The 22948-nt window shown below is 37.1% G+C and overlaps 1 protein-coding gene across 1 annotated transcript; it reads left to right on the top strand.

Moving 5' to 3' along the window:
• The first annotated feature begins 982 nt into the window (after positions 1 to 982).
• Positions 983 to 22718, top strand: myo1eb (myosin IEb). Its single transcript, XM_067448239.1, has 27 exons — positions 983 to 1352; positions 2958 to 3095; positions 5766 to 5855; positions 6181 to 6275; positions 6370 to 6457; positions 8015 to 8104; positions 8398 to 8529; positions 8782 to 8916; positions 9003 to 9135; positions 9276 to 9472; positions 10683 to 10763; positions 10845 to 10931; positions 11015 to 11101; positions 11198 to 11365; positions 13677 to 13762; positions 14060 to 14141; positions 14375 to 14580; positions 15550 to 15694; positions 16438 to 16552; positions 16772 to 16941; positions 17118 to 17263; positions 18543 to 18689; positions 18795 to 18952; positions 21100 to 21174; positions 21266 to 21458; positions 21927 to 22096; positions 22190 to 22718. Exons 1-27 carry the CDS (start codon positions 1350 to 1352, stop codon positions 22264 to 22266), a joined length of 3294 nt encoding a protein of 1097 aa, XP_067304340.1. The 5' UTR covers positions 983 to 1349; the 3' UTR covers positions 22267 to 22718.
• The last annotated feature ends 230 nt before the right edge of the window (positions 22719 to 22948 follow it).

Raw genomic sequence — 22948 nt, 5'->3', positions numbered from 1 at the left:
AACTTATGTTCAATACGATTAATTGATTTGACAGCGCTAAAAATATAGTAATAAATTATCAAATACTAAGTATAATTGTGTTGGCTCAACAATTAGGGTTTTCATACCGTACATTTTAAGTTACACTTAGTAAGCTTTCATTTTAAGTTGATTACAACAAAGGTTGCTCCAACTATTAGAGTTGTAGACCTGGAACCAATTAATTTCTTATATTTCAGTTTAAATTAACAATTTCAGTTTCAACAGTTATCAAAGCACATGCTAACAACTTATGTAACATGCATATTTAATGAACAAGTAAGCCATCACGTCTCACTGGCATTAGCACAGCCATTGCTTACTGCTTCAATGTAGTTTTTACCTTCATGTTGTCTCCAACACAACGGTAACAACAGAAACTTCAATATTACAGAAACAATTTTAAATGTCATATGTAACTGCAATAAACACTTACAGGGTTTCCCTTCACTAAAAACAAGTAAATGAACTCTTAATTTCAACATTTATTCTCCTTTTCCATTCCTAAGCAAAGCATGCTGGGAACTAGATATCCACTATTCCAAGTTATCGAGACAATTTCATTAAGTTTAAATTACAGACAGTAAGTTGATGTAATGATCAACATTACTGCATGTCAATAGAACTAATGTTACAAAAAATGTTTGCTACATTAAAGTAATTTTTTATTTATTTATTTATTATTATTATTATTATTTTACTTGGAACCATGCATTTATTTAAGTTGTGGTAACCAGTCCTCTGAATTACTTTTTAGAGATTTGGTGGAAACTATAGTTAACTGAAACCTTTTAAGGGGTTATCGGGTTAAAGGTTGGATATCTCCGAAATAATTAATTCTTTTCATAACAGCGTTTTAGTTAAAAAATGTGCCCTCTATCTGTTTTTTGTTTTTTGTTTTTTAAATAAACAACCGCCCAGAGGCAGATTTCCCTGTGGTGTGCTGTGATTACCTGTTGCGCAGGTAAATCCGTTCAGGATCGTGGGGTGGCGCCGTTATGTGCGAGTTTCTGCAATTCCTTCCGCAACCGAAAGAAGGAAAAACTCTCCGATACCTGCCTACACTTGCTGCTGCATGGACAACACCCGTGTAACCAATTATTTAATCGTTTTACAGTGTTTCCGATACATGAAACACTATTTCCAGAGTGGTTTACCCTTTTGAATATAATTAATACATTGTATCGGAGGTTGTAGATGGAATATCAAATGGACGACTAGTTAAATCCTGGAGTTTCACCTGAAGCTTGCAAGAGTTCCTCGAGGAGTCCACACAGGTCTGGAAGTTTATCAAGGGTGTGATACAGGAAGTAGACTACCTTTAATTTATCATGGTAAGTGCTTTTAAAAACTCTCTTTACTTTACTTACCTTTAAATTGCTCATTAAAATTACTGTTAAGTAGATTTAATAAACCAAGAGCTGCAGCTGGCTCTATATCGAGTTAACAAAGATGTGATTGTTCGATATGTATGCCTACTTCTACAACAACGATTCGACAAAATAAATGACTATTTATGAAGATGTATAAGATATTTAAGCCATTGTTTTTCCTGTAAGAGTGAATCCCAAATCATGAGAATATGGCCTTAAGAAATGGGCTATGAATAACTTTTGACATACATTTAGGATAAAGTTTTGCTGCATTATCAAAGAAAAATCTCTTTATGAAGGAAACCTTTAAGCACAATAACTCCATAAAATCCTAGGATTCATGGGAGGAAAAAAGGAAATCTTTCCAGTATATTCATACAGCTCTAATGATGAAAATGTCAGTGGGTGAGGGGGTGGGGGGGATCAGAAAAATAAATACATTAAGTGATTTGAGTTCAAATTAAATAACAATAAAACAAATCCCTGAAAATAAAACATTTGTGGATTTTAATTGGTCTAATCATTTTCTGGGAGGGGAGCACAGTATTCTCAGATTTACTGTGTATTACTTGTGAAAGGAGGAGATGCTCTTTTATTTCAATTGTCATATTTTATTCTTAATCACCTAAGCATATGTCTAAAGTGTATTGCTTGGGGGCAAGTAGAAATGTGGTTTACGTATCTTTGTTTTGTTGTAGACCTGGACCGCATGTGCCTCACTTAAAGGGTTAGTTCAGCCCAAAATGAAAATTAGCCCATGATTTACTCACCATCAAATTATTCTAGGTGTATATGACATTCTTCTTTCAGACTAATACAATTGGAGTTATATTAATATAGTCCTGGGCCTGGCTAATCCAAGCATTATAATGGCAGTGATTGTTTCTCAGTTTTTGAAGTCCATAAAAGTGCATCTGTCCGTCATATAACTGCTCCACATGACGAGGGTTAATAAAGGCCTAGTGAAGAAAAATATCCATATTTAAAACTTTATAAAGTAAATTATCTAGCTTCTGGCCGATCAGCCATATGGAGCAGTTATATGATGGACAGATGTACTTTTATGAACTTCAAAAACAAAGCAACAATAATTGCATTTATGAAGCTTGGATTAGCCATTTTACCTTTTTTAATTTAACTTGTAGGGATGACTTGAGGGTGTGTAAATCATGGGCTAATTTTTGGGTGAACTAACCCTGGCTGTAATACTATGCTTGTAAATCAAATCTATACAGGAGCTCAAAGGCAGTAGTTTTGTATATAATAGTCCAGTTTTGTCTCCTATGAAAGCACTCATCATAGAAAGTATTTTATAAATGTTATTTCCTCCTATGTGCTTGGTTACCACTGGCTCTCTATCACAGTTAATCAGTATATTCTTACACTTATTAACTTATAAATTCTGCTGAACACCAGCTCTCCTGTCTAATTCAATGTGATGCAAATGTATAAAGTTGTAAGATGCATATGAAGCTTTATTTACCCAACAGTGTGTCAACATTCGATCGCAGGTGACCACAGAGTTGTGTTTGAATAAATAACCTGTCCTCTTTCTGTCTCGCACAGGGGAGCAAAGAGAAATATCACTGGCAGACCCAGAATGTGAAGGTCAGTGGTGTGGACGACATGGTCCTCCTCTCCAAGATCAGTGAAGAAGCCATCACAGATAACCTCAAGAAAAGATACATGGATGACTACATTTTTGTATCCTTATGTCTGTAATGTAAAATAATTATTTAGTTATTTGTTGTGGTATGCATCAATATACACAACCTGAAGTTCAGTAAGATTTTTTTAAAGAGCATTTTTAATTCAGCAGTGATGTATTGCATTAATAAAGTAAAAATAAATACATAATTATGTTACAAAAGAGATTGTAACATTAATGAAGTAATTCAACTGACAATTCAGCTTTGCCATCACAGGAATAATTTAATTAATTTAATAAAAATAATTTAATAAAAATATATTAAAATATATTAGCTCATTTTAAATTGTAAAAATACTTTACAATATTGTAGTGATGTCATATGTGAATATTACTGGGATTTGGGGGTAGGCTCATTTGACTTGCACCAAAAAGCGAAACATTTGGCAACCAGGCAGATCACCCTAGCGACTGCATTACAACACCCTAGCAACCACCCATAGTACCCTAACATTGTGGAGTTTTGCGTTTGCAAAACGCATATTTTCCTCTGAAAATGTAAATATTTTAAATCTAAATATATTTTAATATATTTATATAAATTTATATTTATTTTATATTTTAATATCACAGATACTTTTATAATTTTATTAATGTTTTGAGTTAATATTTATAGTTTTTATTAATATTTTTATTAATATTTTGGATTACTTTTTATATTTAATTTTAGTTAGTTTTAGCAATTTTGTTGTGTTTGTAATTTTTTAAGAGTTTTTTTCCCGTTATTTTAGTTCATTATTAAATTACATGAAAATGCGAAGTTGTCTTAGCAACTAGCTGAATAAAATTTAAAAAAAAAAAAACTTTTATTTTATTTCAAGCTATATATATATATATATATATATATATATATAATATATATTTATATGTGTTATGAAAGTATTCTGCCCCGTTGAACTTTGCAACCTTTTGCCACATTTCAGGCTTCAAACAGGCTTTTTGTGAAGAATCAACAACAAGTGGGACACAATCATGAAGTGGAATGAAATTTATTGGACATTTCAAACTTTTTTAACAAATCAAAAACTGAAAAATTGGGCGTGCAAAATTATTCAGCCCCTTTACTTTCAGTGCAGCAAACTCTCTAGTAGTTCAGTGAGGATCTCTGAATGATCCAATGTTGACCTAAATGACTAATGATGATAAATAGAATCCACATGTGTGTAATCAAGTCTCCGTATAAATGCACCTGCACTGTGATAATCTCAGAGGTCCGTTTAAAGCGCAGAGAGCATCATGAAGAACGAGGAACACAACAGGCAGGTCCGAGATACTGTTGTGGAGAAGATTAAAGCCGAATTTGGATACAAAAAGATTTCCCAAGCTTTAAACATCCCAAGGAGCACTGTGCAAGCGATAATATTGAAATGGAAGGAGTATCAGACCACCGCAAATCTACCAAGACCTGGCCGTCCCTCTAAACTTTCAGCTCATACAAGGAGAAGATCAGCCAAGAGGCCCATGATCACTCTGGATGAACTGCAGAGATCAGCTGAGGTGGGAGACTCTGTCCATAGGACAACAATCAGTCGTATACTGCACAAATCTGGCTTTTTTGGAAGAGTGGCAAGAAGAAAGGCATTTCTTAAAGATATCCATACAAAGTGTTTAAAGTTTGCCACAAGCCACCTGGGAGACACACCAAACATGTGGAAGAAGGTGCTCTGGTCAGATGAAACCAAAATTGAACTTTTTGGCAACAATGCAAAACGTTATGTTTGGCGTAAAAGCGACACAGCTCATCACCCTGAACACACCATCCCCACTGTCAAACATGGTGGTGGCAGCATCATGGTTTGGGCCTGCTTTTCTTCAGCAGGAACAGGGAAGATGGTTAAAATTGATGGGAAGATGGATGGAGCCAAATACAGGACCATTCTGGAAGAAAACCTGAGGAGTCTGCAAAAGACCTGACTGAGACTGGGATGGAGATTTGTCTTCCAACAAGACAATGATCCAAAACATAAAGCAAAATCTACAATGGAATGGTTAAAAAATAAACATATCCAGGTGTTAGAATGGCCAAGTCAAAGTCCAGACCTGAATCCAATCGAGAATCTGTGGAAAGAACTGAAAACTGCTGTTCACAAACGCTCTCCATCCAACCTCACTGAGCTCGAGCTGTTCTGCAAGGAGGATTGGGCAAAAATTTCAGTCTCTCGATGGGCAAAACTGATAGAGACATACCCCAAGCGACTTACAGCTGTAATCGCAGCAAAAGGTGGCGCTACAAAGTATTAACTTAAGGGGGCCGGATAATTTTGCACGGCCAATTTTTCAGTTTTTGATTTGTTAAAAAAGTTTGAAATATCCAATAAATTTCATTCCACTTCATGATTGTGTCCCACTTGTTTTTGATTCTTCACAAAAAATTATAGTTTCATATCATTATGTTTGAAGCCTGAAATGTGGCAAAAGGTCGCAAAGTACAAGGGGGCCGAATACTTTCGCAAGGCACTATATATATATATATATATTACACACACACACACACACACATACTTACACATTTATATACCAATATCTAATTTGGACATTTCTGTCCCTTTTCCCTGCTCTCCTAATGTCATAAATATGCATTTAAGAGAACCAAACTGCTTTTAGCTCATCTCAGGTCTTTTCTCTACCTTGCACCTTTTGTTTTTGCCATAACCACAACTCTTCAGACATACATTGGTCCTGTGCTGATATCAGTGAACCCCTTTAAACAGCTGCCGTATTTCACAGATCGTGAGATTGAACTGTATCAGGGAGCCGTAAGTACAGCATACCTCAATACATGAATACGGAATGGAATTAATCATTTCTGCGGGATAAAACATTCACGTACACGTGGCCAGACGGAGTAGAGAAATGCCATTGCATGTCCAGTCTTGCCATTGTGCTTCCAGAGACTGCGTACGGATCTGTATTTCTTATCTGTATCTTCCCCTGGATGGCCAAATCATAGAAAGTACATATGCAAATCAGGATGTGTAACTGGTTACAGAATAATATCACTGCCTCAATTTCATGCAAATGTGACTTTTAATTTTCCAAGACAGCCGTATTAAACTGCTGCATGTATTCTCTCATTCCCAGGCACAGTATGAGAATCCCCCCCACATCTACGCTCTGGCTGACAATGTGTACCGCAACATGATGATAGACTCAGAGAACCAGTGTGTCATTATCAGGTCAGGGATCAAGGATCTGACGCACCCTAAAAAGAATTTGTTTGGCATCAAATGTTTGCATTACATGTGATCTGAAAATGTGTCTGTGATACAGCGGAGAGAGTGGAGCAGGAAAGACAGTGGCAGCCAAGTATATTATGAGCTACATCTCGAAAGTCTCCGGAGGCGGGCCTAAAGTTCAGGTGAGATTATCATATCAGGGTTTACTAAACTAGGGTTTGTGGTGTGTTGCTAAATTAACTTAAAATCTCAGGGAGGTACTTCAAGGTAATATTTTATGGCTTGTTTCCACCGTGTTGTATGGTACAGTGCAGTATGCAATTATTTCCTTTTCAGTTTTCAGAAGTTGTGAATGGTACCAAAATGCCATACCGTACCACTTTTTTGGGACTCTTCTGTTGGGGTACCTAACAGTAGTCCGGTACCTAAAGGGTGGAGCTAGACTTGCTGCGGAACGTTGATTGGTTGACAGAGAATCATCACTTGTGTGTGCTACAAGGAGAATGAAGACACAAGGCCTTTATAATATACCTTTGAAACAGAATACTGTTGACACAATGTTTTTTTTTGTCTTGTGATAAACAGCCACATGCCGAGAAGCAAGATCAAGATCTTCTGTATGTCCTTCATTGTCGTTTACTGTGTCGCTTTCTTATTCTTCGCGCGAGAATGTTGTCGATCTCTACTTTCCGATATACACCACACCTATCGAGTAAGGGTACTGTTGGTGGTGGAAACGCAAGACAGATCAGGGTTTATTGTCCCAAATCTGTCCTGTACTGTACCACTCAGAGGAAATTAGCCGTTAGGTCAAACGGGTGTGGCTAACAAAAAAGTTTGTAAATCCATGGGCTAGATGGCCATTTGCCTAAAGAGAGCCAGTTTGAACTCAACCCAAAATCTATGACTATATTCAGACTGCAGGCAAATCAGATTTTTCCTCTAATCAGATCTTTTCAGGCATACTTTATGCAATATTAATTGCAAGTGATCAAATAAGATTTGTGTTTAGACATAACCATTTGCTTTGGTAACAACATAAGCATACCCACACATGTGACGAGGCTTTCAAAACGGATCCAGGAAAAATGCATCATCTTGCTCTCCAAATAAGCGCCCTGTCAAGTTGCAGAACTCCATCACTCTGGAAAATTATGAATTTTTGAACACCGTATAAATACTTCCGGCCTCTCCATCACAAATTTTGCCATTATCGCTGTACGTCGAGTTAAGAGTGATGCAAAAATCTGATTTTAGCAGCCAGAGCATCCAGACTGAGACCCATCTGTAAAGATTGGATTGGAATCGCATTTCAGATCTGATTGCATGTGTTTTTTGCGGTCCAGACTTTCCAAAAACCATCTGGATAAAATCTGGATTTGCAAAAAAAATGATTTTTGCTGGCTGTCTGAACATGGCTCATGTGAAGATGGGTGTGGTTGTTTCTTTTGTTAATACCGCCCACATTTTGTGCTCATTGAATGTGAAACATTGCACCCTTGAAATTACATAGACGATTAGCCGAGCTCAAAAACCGTGATCTCTTTGTTCCTCTGTGACATTGAACAGTTTGTTACCAGATCTGACTAAGTATATTGAATAAATCAAGAACTGTAAAATGTTTTACTTAAATGTTTAAAAAAATTAACAGTGTTTAGTGTGCAAGTTTAGTGTGTATCATTCATGGCATACTTTACTGTCTGTGATGTCCTTTTTTTGTTTCCTCTTTCCCCGTTTAGCATGTTAAAGACATTATTCTCCAGTCTAACCCCCTCCTGGAGGCTTTTGGAAATGCCAAAACCTCCCGCAACAACAACTCCAGTCGCTTTGTAAGTCTTGCTGCTAGGATTAGTCTCAGACCTATATATGTATGTGTATTTAATAATAAAATAATATTCAGTCTGTAATCGGTATGCTATTTAGCTTTAAGAATGCCATTTGGAGCATGCTGGTTCTCAACATGTTATAGCATGTCGTTGGCTGTTGCATGAGTGCTGTGTGTGTGTGTGTGTGTGTGTGGTTCAGTAGGCTTTACTGCTTTACTACAGTGGTACTGCATGTCAAATCTCATAATATGTAATAATATCAGTGAATAATACTGTATGTTTATTTCATACCTCAGGGAAAATACTTTGAAATACAGTTTAGCCGAGGAGGAGAACCTGATGGTGGAAAGATCTCTAACTTCCTACTAGAAAAATCCAGAGTAGTGTCTCAGAACCATGGGGAAAGGAATTTCCATATATACTACCAGGTAAATATGTGATGGAAACTCATGCATGAAAACAAGTCCAAGAAAAGGTCATTGCAGGGAATGATGTGTAATGCAAGTTGACACATTGTTGTGTGTCATGTTAGGACGGTATGATTAGTAATTGTGGATTGTATTGTCATACTAGTAGCTTATGCTACTTAATCAGAACGGTATTTAAGATTAGAGTTTTTAAATTGCATAACATATCTGTATGTTGTTGATACCACTTTATCTCTTATGTTTCCGTGTCAGCTCTTGCAAGGAGCCACCAAGGATCAGAGAGAGAATTTAGGGGTCACAACCCCTGATTACTACTTCTACTTAAACCAGTCCAGCACCTACACTGTAGAGGACGTCAATGACAAGAAGGAGTTTGAAGACACAATGGTGGGTGTAAAGCATTGTATCCTAATACAAACCGTCTGGTTGTGTTCCTGCCTCATAACGATAAATTATACATATAACATTTTTAGGCTGCCATGTCTGTGGTCGGCCTGTCTGTGGATGCCCAGGATACTGTGCTGCAGATTGTGGCGGCGATCCTCCATCTTGGAAACATTGCTTTCAGAGAGGAGGGCAACTATGCTGTGGTGGAGAGTGAAGACTGTGAGTTTATGCTTGTATTTATTGCTTTAACACGTCTGTGTGTCGGATTCCAAGTGAGAAGTAGTACAAAACAAGAAATTCTTGTTTATGGATAAATATCTTGAATAATGTAAGGAATTCACTTTCTCACTTTGCTGCAGTCCTGGCATTCCCGTCGTACCTTTTGGGAATCAATCAGGATGGTCTAAAGAGCAAATTGACCAGTCGCATCATGGACAGCAAGTGGGGTGGCAAGACGGAGACTATTTCTGTCACCTTAAACACGGAGCAGGCCTCCTTCACTCGAGACGCCCTGTCTAAAGCACTGTATTCTAGACTCTTTGACTACTTGGTTGATGTAAGTCAGTTTAATTCAAATTACCTAAAAAGAAGTGTGTTTTGTGTTCCTACATGTGGTGTATACTGTTCAAAAGTTTAGGGTAAGGTTTTTTGATGAAAAAATTAATACTTTTATGTAGCAAAGAAAGCTGCATTAAATTGATATTGAAATGATAAGAGAAATCTGCTGTAATGTAATTGTTACTGTCAATTTAAAATATATGTTTGTTTTTTTTCTGTTTTTTTTTAACTTTCTATTCATCAAAGAATCCTGAAACAATCTTAAGCAGCATCTATTTTCAACATTGATAAAAAATAAGAAACATTTCATGAGGATCAAATCAGCATATAAAAAATATTTCTGAGGGATCATGTAACACTAAAGACTGGAGTAATGATGCTGAAAATTTAGCTTTGCCATCACAGGAATAAATGGCATTTTAAAATATAACACAGTTGTTTTCCATTGTAATATTTCTCAGTTCTACTATATGTTTGAACAAATAAATGCAGCCTTGCAGACTTCTTAAAAACATTAAAAAAAATATGCTGACCCCAAACTTTTCATAAGTGCCCTAAAAGTATACTCTTTTGTGAAGAAAAAGCACATACTTTCAAACGTATAGCAAAAGAATAGACAAGCTTTGAGGGACATACTATCAGGTCATACAATTGCATTTTTGCTTTTTGTCGCATCCTGACATGCACTCTCTCACCGTAAACTGGCCTGTCAATCATCTTGTTAAAATCCTTTTCATTTCCTACCTTATCGGAGAGAAATGCAGTAGCACATTTATTCCAGTCGCAGGTCTTTAATGCGGAGAACTCTATCATATTTATGTATAATGATAAATGTATATAGGTTAAACTTTATTAGTCACTCAAAACCTTTATCTAAACTCACTGTTGTTTGCTTACATCCGTCATGTTTTGTAGTCACTCATGTTTGTAGTAACCGAATCCTCCTCCAAAGCACAAGTGGTTGTGGGCAATATTAGCCATTATAGTATACATGGATCCACACTTCAAAAATCTACTGGAAATAGTATACCGACTGGGAACTTTTGACATATTCTTTTCAACGTACTACGCTTTGGGATACACTAATCTCACATACTATTTAGGGTGGATAGTATAGGCATTGGGACGCAGTGCCCGTCTCAAAAAGCAAAAGCAAATTTTCTATTTTCTATTATACAATAGAAAAAAGTTTCTCCTTGCATTTACAGGCCATAAACAAGGCAATGCAAAAAGACCGCGAGGATTTAAACATTGGAGTTCTCGACATCTATGGCTTTGAAATCTTTCAGGTGAGTTTAGTTTTCACTCTTTTTTTTGTTTTTGTTTTACTTATATTCTTTTTAAATAACCTTGTGCTCTTTCCTCTCCAGAAAAATGGATTTGAACAATTCTGCATTAACTTTGTGAATGAAAAACTGCAGCAGATTTTTATCGAGCTTACACTAAAAGCAGAGCAGGTGAGAATAATAACTTTTAATGAACTGATACAAATATGCCACTAAGAAGTGTTTGCTGATGTTTTTCACTATCTCTTTTGCAGGAAGAGTACGTGCAGGAGGGAATCAAGTGGACCCCCATTGAGTACTTTAACAACAAAGTTGTATGTGATTTAATTGAGTCCAAAGCGGTGAGTTTACAATTTCATAGTTTTCTGTGTCAAAATGGTTGGCATGCATAACACCCATTCAACTAATTGCATCTAATGGGCACCTTAATAACCCAGAATCCAATTGGAATCATGAGCATCTTGGATGATGTGTGTGCCACCATGCATGCAAAAGGAGAGGGTGCAGACCAGACTCTGCTGCAAAAACTGCAGTCACAAATTGGCACTCATGAGCATTTCAACAGCTGGAACAAAGGTTTTATAGTGCACCACTATGCAGGCAAGGTAAGAGACACTTTTCAAGTAGTGCTCTATAAATTGGTAAATGTCTATTTAGAAAAATAAAGTTTCAATCTCAGGAATAAATTATATAGATAATCAGACTGTATAAAATGCATCTTTTTGGTGATTGGCAGTTGTGTGGTTTAGATGCCTTTTCGGTTCCTGATATGTACCTGACCAGATTTGACCCAAATCACATCTTGCCTAATCCGACAGACCTGAATAGATAAACCACTCACAACATTTATGTTGCACTCCAAATGACAAGAACATTTATATTGACGTTCACATTAAAAAGCAAATCCCTGCACTTACTCTGTATCCACTTTGTATTCAGTCCAAATATCTAAACTCTTAAATCAAGATGCTTTTACTAGATAAGTAAAATTACATAAAGCCGGGTACACACTGTGCGATTTATAATAGTCCTTTAAGATTGTTCTTGTTAGACTGTGCAAACATGATCCCTGTTGTAAGCCATGTCACACTGCAAGATCTCAGTTGTCATTAATGTCAGACTGTACAATAGTCAAGGCGTGCTAAAAACAGACACACGCAAGGAAATCGTCCAGAGTTTTATATCATCAATCAATGACGTGTTCGGTGACAGTGAGCTGCATTTAAACGTGAGATATAAATAGAGAAAGCAAAAAAATCTCTAGCGCTTATTTTGGTCATAGATTGTCTTGAAAAACAAAGACGGTCATCAAAATAATCTTTTATTGTTTCTTTCGCAAACATATTTCAAACTGAAACCAGATTAATTGTCTTGCCCCATTGGCAGATAATTTAGCTTGATTTAATCAAAAACGAAGAAAAAAAAAGCAAACTTCATTTTGATTTTATTTTCCTAAAAACAAGAAAAAAAGATCTTATTTTACTTATCTAGTGAATGCATCTAGCCTGACAAGCCAGACCCACATCAAGATGTTTGGTCTGGAAACTCACCATTGACAGGGCTCAATTTCTAGGCTAGAATGCATCTTCATCAAGACAAAAATAATAAATAGAAAATCATTTTTTTGCAGTGTAGCAATTTGCATATAGACATGAAGACTGACAGAAAGCAAAGGGGGATAAAAATGTAGTCACAGAATTATTTAATATTTGTTTTTAAATATTTAAATATTGTTAAAGCTGCAGTCTGTAACTTTTTTTAATTAAAAATGTGTTCCAGTGTTCAAAACTATCTCTTTACCTTAGCCCGATTCACAATGGTAAGCTTGTAATAATGTGTTATAATTTGAGTGGTACTGGTGGATTTCCGCAGGAAATTCGAGCAAGTCTTTTGTGTCATTGTCACATCTATATACATGAAAGAGGAGTCCGGCTAGTAGTATCGCATGTGAGGGATCATTTATAACCTGTTCTCAGCTGGAATAATTAAACATATTTTGATGGTGGACTGTAATTCAGAAAGGCCCAAACGACAATCATTGACAACTGTAGATTCATCCGTAGTCAAAAGTAAAAGATTCGACTGTATGGAAATTTAAATCTACAGGTAACGCTAATACACACTAAATACACGTAGTCATGCAATGCCAATGTTGTTGCCATTTCACGATTTGAGAACAAATTATAACAATTATAATAATTATAATATAATAGTATAACTTTTTTTCTGTGAAACATTTTATTTTGGTCATACTTTAAGTACAGTTTTCACAGCATTCCTCAAAACATTTGATTTATCCACGCTGAGATGTGTAAAGATAAACGTAAAGATAATTCCACAACTAACTGCAATTACAGGTTTCAAAGAGAGATGGCTACAAAGAGGCAAAACTTACGGACTGCATCTTTAAATGCACAAAATAAATGATGGGAAGTAGGCATATTTTATAATAATAAAATAATTGTATTAAAATAATTAGTGTATTCTCTGGTCCATTCGGATTTAAGATTACTCAGAACTACTAATATCAGACCTGACCAGTGTATTAGACACGAAACCTCTCCGGTCAGACCGCAGGTTTTTCAGATCGAAGTGGGCTCATTTTGACCTTTAGTCTAGCTACAACACTGCCTCCCTGTGGATGCAGTGTGAGTGTGTCTCATAGCTGTGTGTTTTTACTAATTAAATGTTCTGATTGAATCTCTATTTCAAATCTGTTTGTCTTGATAATTTCCATAAAACAGCAATAATTTATCAAGTTCTTTGTCCCAGCAAATTAACGGAGAATGTTTGGCGAATGGGTGGATTGCAAAATAACTGAATATAGATGTGTTCTAGAGAGTGCTTTCAGCCAGTAAATTCACACTAATATTGATTGTCTTCCTGGTGAGAGTAATAAGAGCCCTTTTTTTCCAGGTGTCTTACGATGTGAGCGGCTTCTGTGAGAGGAACAGGGATGTGCTGTTCAGTGACATCATCGAGCTCATGCAGAGCAGTGAGTTGTAAGTGGTTATTTGGCTATTTTAGCCCATGTCGGGTAAAGCTTTTTAAAAGCCTCTAAATGCACTTGTGCGCCGATGCAGAACATTTGCAGTTCAGCTGTAATTCCATAATGAAATAATAAGTCATATAAATAAATCATAAAATCAATATGGTGTAGCATTTTTATGGAGGATGATGAGTTGTTTTTCTTCTTGTGAGAGATATTCTGTTGTGTATTACTTCACTAGAGTCAGCTCTGATTATGTCTTCCATGTGCTGCTAAGACGGTTAATCCCTTTTTCTGCTCATCTCCATAGCGCCTTCATCAAAGATCTGTTCCCAGAGAACCTTGAGGCTGAGAAAAGAGGCCGTCCCACAACTGCAGGCTCAAAGATTAAGGTGAAATAAACTGATTTACAAAATATAGAAATGCACACTTAACTGAACTAGAAACATTCTTACAATTTAAAAGTATTATGTTTCAGTTCCTAACAAAGTTACTGGCCAACTTTACTTAAATTTTCTGCCTGGAGAGTGTTTTGGAGCCTGTGTAAATCTACAGTTTGAATGTGACATTATACTCATACATTTATGTAATGCTATTGTTCATTTTCTGTCTTCTCCCCTTACAGAAACAAGCAAATAATCTTGTCCAGACGTTAATGAAATGCACCCCTCACTATATTCGATGCATCAAGCCCAACGAGACCAAAAAGCCTCGCGACTGGGAGGAAAGCCGCGTCAAACACCAGGTGGAATATCTGGGACTGCGAGAGAACATCCGTGTGCGCAGAGCCGGCTACGCCTTCCGACGTGTCTTCAAGAAATTCCTGCAAAGGTAAAATCACTTAATAATACCTGTCAAGAATTTTGATAAGTTGCATTTATGATGGAATATACAGTCAAAACAAATGTTATTTAGACACCTTCAATAATTTCTCATATCAGTTTATTTGCTATAATTTAGAAAATGGTAAAATATGACAAGAACTCAAGAGTTAGACTGTGTCAGAACAAATTCATCCCTATAACGCCAGATAACTTTGATAGAAAGCTATGTAATGGATTACAAACAACCAATCAGCTGTCATCTAAAGTACACAATTAGATAATACAAATTTAAAGGAAGTGTGTGTAAGACTGTGGCCAAAGCGGTGTATCCCCTCTCCCCCTCCCCCCTGACTTGAGGTTGCCAGATAGGCTGCAGGATCCAGCAGGAACGTTTGTAGCTGCAGCTGTGCTAACTAGAGCAGAGCTGGCAACCCGGATGGCGAAACACTACTGACTTTGTGATTGGTAGATCAGTGGAGGGTGGAGCTTCAGGCCTAAACACAACATCATATCAACATCAGTTGAGGGCTGCAACAACAACTTTTAAATGACAATATCCTGACCTGACTACTGTTGTCAGTGATATAAGTATTTGGAATTAACATGATTTCTTAATGTCTAGTGATATATCAGGGACTTTTTATGATTAATTGAAATACATTTCTTACATACAGTTCCTTTAAGTCAATCAATTATCAAGCAATGATTCATTTTGGTCAGTCTGTGGTGTAAAAGGTTGCATTAGCAACTAAAGCAAAAACACTTAAGCAGGTCAAAGTATCAGAATAATTTTGGTCCCAAATTATTATCAGTTGATTTTATTATTTCATTATTTTTGGGTATAATATACTTTATAATATAATTTTAACATGTAAGTGAGGGTGGCAAAATGGTGTCCTGCACCCACTAGTAAAAAATGACATCTGTTGTCTGAATAATTTTGACAGTAATTAACTGTTGTATTATATTTGCTCAGATATGCCATCTTGACCAAAGAAACATGGCCCCGGTGGTGTGGCGATGAGAAACAGGGTGCCCTGCACCTTTTAAAATCTGTCAACATGGACTCTGACCAGTACCAGCTGGGCAAGACCAAAATCTTCATCAAGGCCCCAGAATCTGTAAGTATCATGCCGCGGTCACAATAGAATATGAGCACGCACATTTCTACAGACACTGTAGCGGTTGCAAAATGATATTACACTCTGCAGCTTACTTTTTAAAAACATAATTCAACATATGATAAATACTGCAATCCTGCACATTTTAAGTTCCTTCAGTCTTTTAATTCGGCTTAAATGTCATGCAGTAGCATATCAATCTTCTATTGGTCACATATCAATTTCAGAGGGCTGAGTTCAAGAGTTCAACAAACAAGGGTGCTGTACTTACTTTTTTTGGTTATTCCCTCCCCCACCCCCGCCTTTAGTTTGTAACTAGAAGGTAGTAATGTGAACAGATCTTTTCACAGGTGTGATTTGATGTTTGAGATATAATAATCCAATTCATTAAATGACCATTTTGAACTGTTATCTTCCTGTGTTGCCATTTTAACTCTTTTCAGAGGTGGGTCTGTTTATTTTCGTCATGGACAAATTGAATTACTTCATTTTGGCTACTTAAATGCATTCCTTTGGCGTTGTGCAAAAGATTAAATGTAATTCAGTCGTATTAAGTGAATATTCTTCAGCTGTTGTTCAAATGGCTTCGTATTTTTCCAAAACATTGTTTATATAGAATAGACTGTATGTACACACACACTTCTCAGTTATTTTGGTCATTTCGTGGTTGTTTTTGCATTTTGCTGATATTCTGAAATCACAATGATGACTATGAAAAATAAGTATGACATATCGATCTTCAGTTGTTCCTGCTGGAGGAGATGAGGGAAAGAAAATACAACGGATATGCTCGGGTAATTCAACAAGCCTGGCGCAAACACATCGCTGTGCGCAAGTATGTCCGCATGCGAGAGGAAGGTAAGCGCTAACTCAAATTCCTCACTTTGATACCTGCATAATAATAATTTAGACATCTGTTGATGTATAAAGACGACTAAGTTTGTGTAAACTGTGTCCGGATCCAATTGCTCTTCTTTCTTCTGTGTCAATCAATAAAAGCTTCAAATAAACTTTAAAGCCTTGGGAATACAATCATGAAATTCAAGATAAATCACATTGCTGCTTTATTGACTCCAGCCTCTGACCTCCTGTTGAACAAGAAGGAGAGACGAAAGAACAGTCTGAACCGTAATTTCATGGGAGACTACATCGGCACAGACAACCATCCGGAGATTAGGCAGTTCGTGGGTCGTAGGGAGAGGATTGACTTTGCTGACGTGGTGGTCAAATACGACCGCAGATTTAAGGTGTGGCTCAAAATTACTAATTTAACTAATGGATAACTTCCCCATGTAACGGTCAAGTAGAGTGTTGTGCTAGTTTACTAGAACTGCTCCACAACAGATGTTCCATTTTGCACATTGTAGTTCATCTGAAATATTTCCTGTGATCACATACTCACATGCTGTTTCAACATCCACAGACTGTCAAGCGTGACCTCATTCTCACTCCCAAGTTCCTCTATCTGATTGGACGTGAGAAGGTGAAACAGGGTCCTGAGAAGGGCCAGATCCAGGAGGTCTTGAAGAGGAAGATCGAGGTGGAGAAGATCCAGTCTGTCTCTCTTAGGTACTTTATCATGCACTATGCATGATAACCTTTAGGACTTGAATGTTCTCCCTACATTACAGCTTCAAAATGCTTCATAAATTATACTATTACAGCAGAATGAAAACATTTCTAACACTAAAGCCGTGTGTCCACCAAAGGGGCTCTGCTGAAAACGTCTCGCTGTGAGCACTTGAGAGCGTTTTGGCAGGCGGCGTTTTTTTTCTTCAGTTGAGACTCTTTGCTTGTTATGATATGGAAAATCTGCGGAAGTGTTACTAATTTCACAGGTAATTTGTTTCTGTATATCCTGACAAGCCAGACCCACATCAAGATGTTTGGTCTGGAAACTCACCATTGACAGGGCCCAATCTGAGGAGCGGGATAAATGTTGTCTTTCAAACTCCTTCTGCACGTGATAGGATAGAGCTACAACCAACCAGAGCAACGAAGGTGAAGCAGAGCTTGTTGACAGATTAAACTTTCGCCGTATCTGGTCGGCAAAACTCAGAACACATCTTCCCTTCTTAAGAATGACTTCTGTGCCGTTCTTTTCTCAGAAAAAAGCTTAACTACAAGTCTTCCAGAGTCGCAGTCAAAGCCGATTCGAAAGACCACCGTTAGCCAGTTTCTGTGTTTACTAGTAGCACGCAAGCGCAACTCGGCTGTCATTATGTTAAGCCCCACCCACCGACTCTATACACGATGTGATTGGCCCGACCAGAGTTTGGCTTTTACAGCTCAGAAGTGTATTGAGAGTTGCTAGACGACACTTGCGGCAGATTAGATTGGCTGCCGCTTGGGTGCGTCTAGATTTCTAGACTAGTGTCTATATTGATTCTATATAAAATTGCAGATACAATGTAATTTATTTGCTCTGGCTCTTGTTTTAAATCATTTAGTTCCGTTATTATTGCTTGTTTTCATCTGTTGACGTTGTGCACACAGAATGTGGCAGTTGGTCTGTGTTGTATTTGTCCCACCCCTCCTACACACTCTTATTGGACGGTTGGGTGAAAAGTGACAGCGATAAGCGCTGTGTTTTACTCAAAGTTGAACATTCTTCAACTATCAGTGACCAGTAAAAAACTGCTCAGCGCTTGAGTGTGAAATACTTGCCTAGTGCCTCGTTGCGCTCCAGGCCTTCTTAAAACGCGGCACTCCCATTGAAAACAATTGAAAATGCCAGCCAGCTGCTTGAAAAAACGCTTTGGTGGACACACGGCCCAAAATTGCTTATGCAAACAAGATTTTGTCATTTTTGTGAATTGCATGATGATGGGTGGATCTCTTTCCTCAGCACGCTACAGGATGACCTCTTTATACTGCATGAGGATCAATATGATAGTGTGCTGCAGTCTGTCTTTAAAACGGAGTTCCTCAGTCTGCTGTACAAGCGGTACGAGGAAAAAACCCGGAAAAAGTTGCCGCTCAAGTTCAACAACCTGTGAGCAATGTTTCAATGAAATTGATTAAGTGCTGTATTACATCATACTCAAAAAAGTGCATATGTCGCTCTTGTAATTCTAACATTCAATATTTTCTCTCTCAGACTCGAATTTAAGGTGAAGAAAGGGGGTTGGGGTCCGTTTGCATCTGCTGGCTCTCGACAGATCCAGTTTCAGATGGGTCAGGGGGATGATGCAGTTCTCAAGCCGAGCAGCAAGGCCTTAAATGTCAGTATTGGCCCCGGTCTGCCTAAAAACGCAAGTGAGTCTGTTGAAAATTTTGTCATTTAGTAAAACTAGTTAATGGGATTATTGTACCATGGGTAAATAGGTACCATAATTTATTCACCCTTAAGGTGTTCCAAACTTGTGTGGATTTCATTCTTCTGCTGAACACAAAAGATGTTTGACGAATATGGGTAACCAAACATTAAGCGGCCCTATTGACTTCCATAGTGTTTTTTCCCCACATACTATGGTTTGATTACCCATATTCTTCAAATTATCTTTTTTTGTGTTCGGCAGAAGGTAGTCATCTTTATTTATATAGAGCTTGAGTCTGGTCCGAGTTCTTTTACAAGAGTTTTTCTGCTAATGTTCTTCTTTTGTAGCAATTTAACTTAATTTGGGGCACTTTCAACTCCTACGACTACATTACGCCGCATTCACATGGGGCGTAGGCGTTAACGCTTACCATTTACTTTGAATGGGTGACATCATCTGTTGCCGAACTGAATTGTGGGTTACGTCGCGGCACTTCACTCGCGTTGCAAGCGGCAGAAGTTGAAGATTTCTCAAGCGCCAGCGCAGGCGTCATCCAATCAGACCACCGTATGCAAATATTCTACAGCAGACGCTAGCCAATTGCGTTCATTACTGCTCCGTGAACCATCCAGACGCAGCTCCTGGATCACTACGTGATATTCTTCCCGCTGTCGGCGCTTTTTCAGGATTTAATGTACTTAACAGCTTCTTGCACCTGTGCAGTGCACTGACAACAACTACACGGGCAATCGCACTCACACATACAACCAAATCGGCATCCATTTCGTCTCACAGACTAGCTGTCATAAAAAGGCGCTTTTTTGTGTTGTGTTTTGGTCCAAGCAGCAAGTTAATGTGATTGGCTGTTGTCACTATGACGATCGCGTCAGCACCCAGCTTCAGCCACGCCCTCCGTCAAGCGTTAACGCCTGCGGCGTTAGGGCTTCTCGACTTCGCCCTCCCCACCTGCCAGGCTGAATGTCCCGTAGTTCAGCAGGTGCACTGTTCTAATCTTAGAACTATATATATATATATATATATATATATATATATATATATATATATATATATATATATATAGATATATATATATAGATATATATATATATATATATATATATATATATATATATATATATATATATATATATATAGATATATTTAAGTTCATTTAGTAATTCGATTTATTTGGATATTTAGTTGAAAATTTAGTGTACCCAATTGAGCAAGCTAAGCTAAGCCAAGCCAAAGGCGACAGGTTAGGTAGTGGTGGTAGGTATCAATATTTAGGGGTACAAATCGTCACTGGTCTCACAATTCAATTCGATTACGATTATCATGCCAACAATTCAATATCACGATGCACCATGATGTGTTGCATCCTCAATTTTCAATATTTACTGCACATGGCTGCATTTTTGTCAAAGGATACAAGCAGTCAGATATATTTGAAATCCCTTTTAATTTTATTTGCACCAAGAAAGTGCACTTCTTGAATGTAGCAAACATCAAACACAGCAGACAACAGGACCATTTAGAACTAACAAACTAGTAAATACTAAAAGCACATGAAAATAATATAGGCCTTCTTAAGTTACATTAACGCTTGCACACCCATGCAGCCTCACACACTCTTGCTGACTCTTGCATGGACATGCTGTAAATGTAAAAATAGTGCATTTTTTTATTTCTCGCGTTTGTGTTTCGTCTCCCTCCTCCATTGTATGCAAATGATGTCAGAGAAACATCAGAAGGCTATAATCAGTTATGGTGTATGACTGCATCACTGCAGAATCGTCACCGTCCGCCTCACTATGCATCAATGCAAAGATTCATTTCAACACCCCTAATATTTGGGTTGGTATGATTTTGAAATGTTTCAGAAAGAAGTCTCGTATGCTCACCAATTCTATATTTACTAGATCAAAAATGCAGTAAAAACCATGATATTGTGAAATATTATTTCAATAAAAAATTTTTTTTCTATTTTAATATACATATATTTTAAGATGACAATTCACATGATCCTTGAAAATATTTGATCTTTTTTATCTTATTATTATCAATGATGAAAACAGTTGTGTTGCTTTGTTTTTTTGTGGAAACCGTGATAATTTTTTTGTAACACATTTATCAATTGTACAGGACCCACTCGCCGTGACAAACGAAAGAGCAGGTACATAGGAAACCAGAATCGCAATGTAGGCCAGTATTCACGTGGTAAGACCATAGTTTTATGTATTTCACAAGAAATGCTTATGAACTGTTTTAGAAAGGGTTTTAAAATGTTTTTATGGCTTGTGATTTTCAGAAGCTCCCAAGTCTGATGGTCGAGGCAGAGGAACCCAAGGGCAGCCCGCCATTAGGAACTCTCTGCTCCGTCAGCAGTCCAGTATGGACCAGCCCACTCTTCCCCGACTCCAGGGATCTCGCCGCAGTCAGTGCGAGAGCCAGATCTACACCGATATGGGCTTTATGAAAGTTCCTGATCAAGGCGTGGCAGGGTAAGATGATGGATCATATGACAGCAGGAAGCTCAGATAAAAGCTATTATCAGTATTTTAAGCATACTAACTGAAGACTTTACAATCTTAAAACCTGTTCAGCTGGAACTAGTTTTCACAGATCAGTACAAAACAGACATTTGTGTATATGAAACAGACAGTTATGTTAATAATTTTAACTCAAACGTCTTTTGGGCAAAGAAATTGTCAAGGTTACTTATTTTTTAATTTATTTATTTTATTTTCATTTTCAGTTTGTCATTTGAATTGTATTTAGTATTATTAGAGATACCTTAAACTAAAAATGTATGTTTATATAAATATATACTATATTAAAATATGTAGTTTGTTTTGGAGTATTTGAAATGTATTTAAATTTAGCTTACCAGGTTTCTTTTTCTTTTATTCCACTTAGTGTTTCTAGTTTTTTCAGTCTTTCAAAGAAAATTAAACTCTCTTTTCTCTCAGGATGCATCGCAGACGTTCAAAAGAGTACAAGCCTCTTCCAGGGTCAGGGAGACCCAAACCCAAACCCAAACCTCGCACCCCACAGTGCAGAGCACTCTACGCTTATGATGCTCAAGACACAGATGAGCTCAGCTTTCAAGCAGATGAAATCATAGAAATCCTAAGTGAAGGTAATCTACTTTTATACCATTAAAAGTGAACTGTATACAGACTATACTGAGTTTGTGAATTCTGCACTAACCCAAGATATGTTGTCTAAACAGACCCCTCAGGTTGGTGGAGTGGCCGTCTTCGAGGAAAGGAAGGCATGTTTCCTGGCAACTACGTTGAGAAGATCTAAACACGGCATGCTATTGGACAAAATGTGATTCGTTGTAGAAATTAGATAAAGAAGAACAAAGCATCAGCATTATATCAAAGCAGCTTGTTTGCCAAGTCATATCCCCAAGTGCATGGATGTTCACTGCAAAAAGTGCCATTCTGACAAAAATGTGTTAATATTCAGTAGGATCTTTCTTTAAACCTCCGATGAACTTTTAAATGATTAATTTTAAATAGAAAGTGGTATTAGACACACATGTAGAAGAAAAACTATACTTTTGTTTCACCATAGGTTTTTTAAATGTGTTTTTGGAGAACAGAATGGATGAATCAATATTTTAATGTACTGTATTTTACTGAAGTTGTATTTTTAAAAATTCTAATTCTACTTCTTTTTTTACCGATATTGTGCAATTGTATAAAATCAAAAAAGCTGTTTTCAGATACTCAAAAATAAAATGGGAAAAAAAATGTTAATTTTTCCACCATGTACATCATGAACATTATATTAGTTTATTTGACAAACACATTTTCCCCCATAGATATATTTCCTAATGATGTAGTAAGATGAGTGGGACCGATTTAAAGGTTCATTGCCCTTTTATTTATTTTTTTATTGCTTTTAAGTTACATCACAGTGAGCCATAATGTGCTACTTGCTAGTAGTTGCAGGTGAGAGCAAGGGACTTGTCATTTTACCA

Source organism: Pseudorasbora parva, chromosome 7 (genome assembly GCF_024679245.1).
Source record: "Pseudorasbora parva isolate DD20220531a chromosome 7, ASM2467924v1, whole genome shotgun sequence".
In the NCBI taxonomy this organism is placed as follows: Eukaryota; Metazoa; Chordata; class Actinopteri; order Cypriniformes; family Gobionidae; genus Pseudorasbora; species Pseudorasbora parva.
This window is presented reverse-complemented; position numbering and strand designations above follow the sequence as displayed.

Bases quoted from the DNA above. Each gene is read 5' to 3' on its own strand.
- myo1eb (XM_067448239.1), top strand. The intron at 15,695-16,437 runs GTAAGTATCATG...ATCGATCTTCAG, and splicing joins TCATCAAGGCCCCAGAATCT to TTGTTCCTGCTGGAGGAGAT. The intron at 16,553-16,771 runs GTAAGCGCTAAC...TATTGACTCCAG, and splicing joins TGTCCGCATGCGAGAGGAAG to CCTCTGACCTCCTGTTGAAC.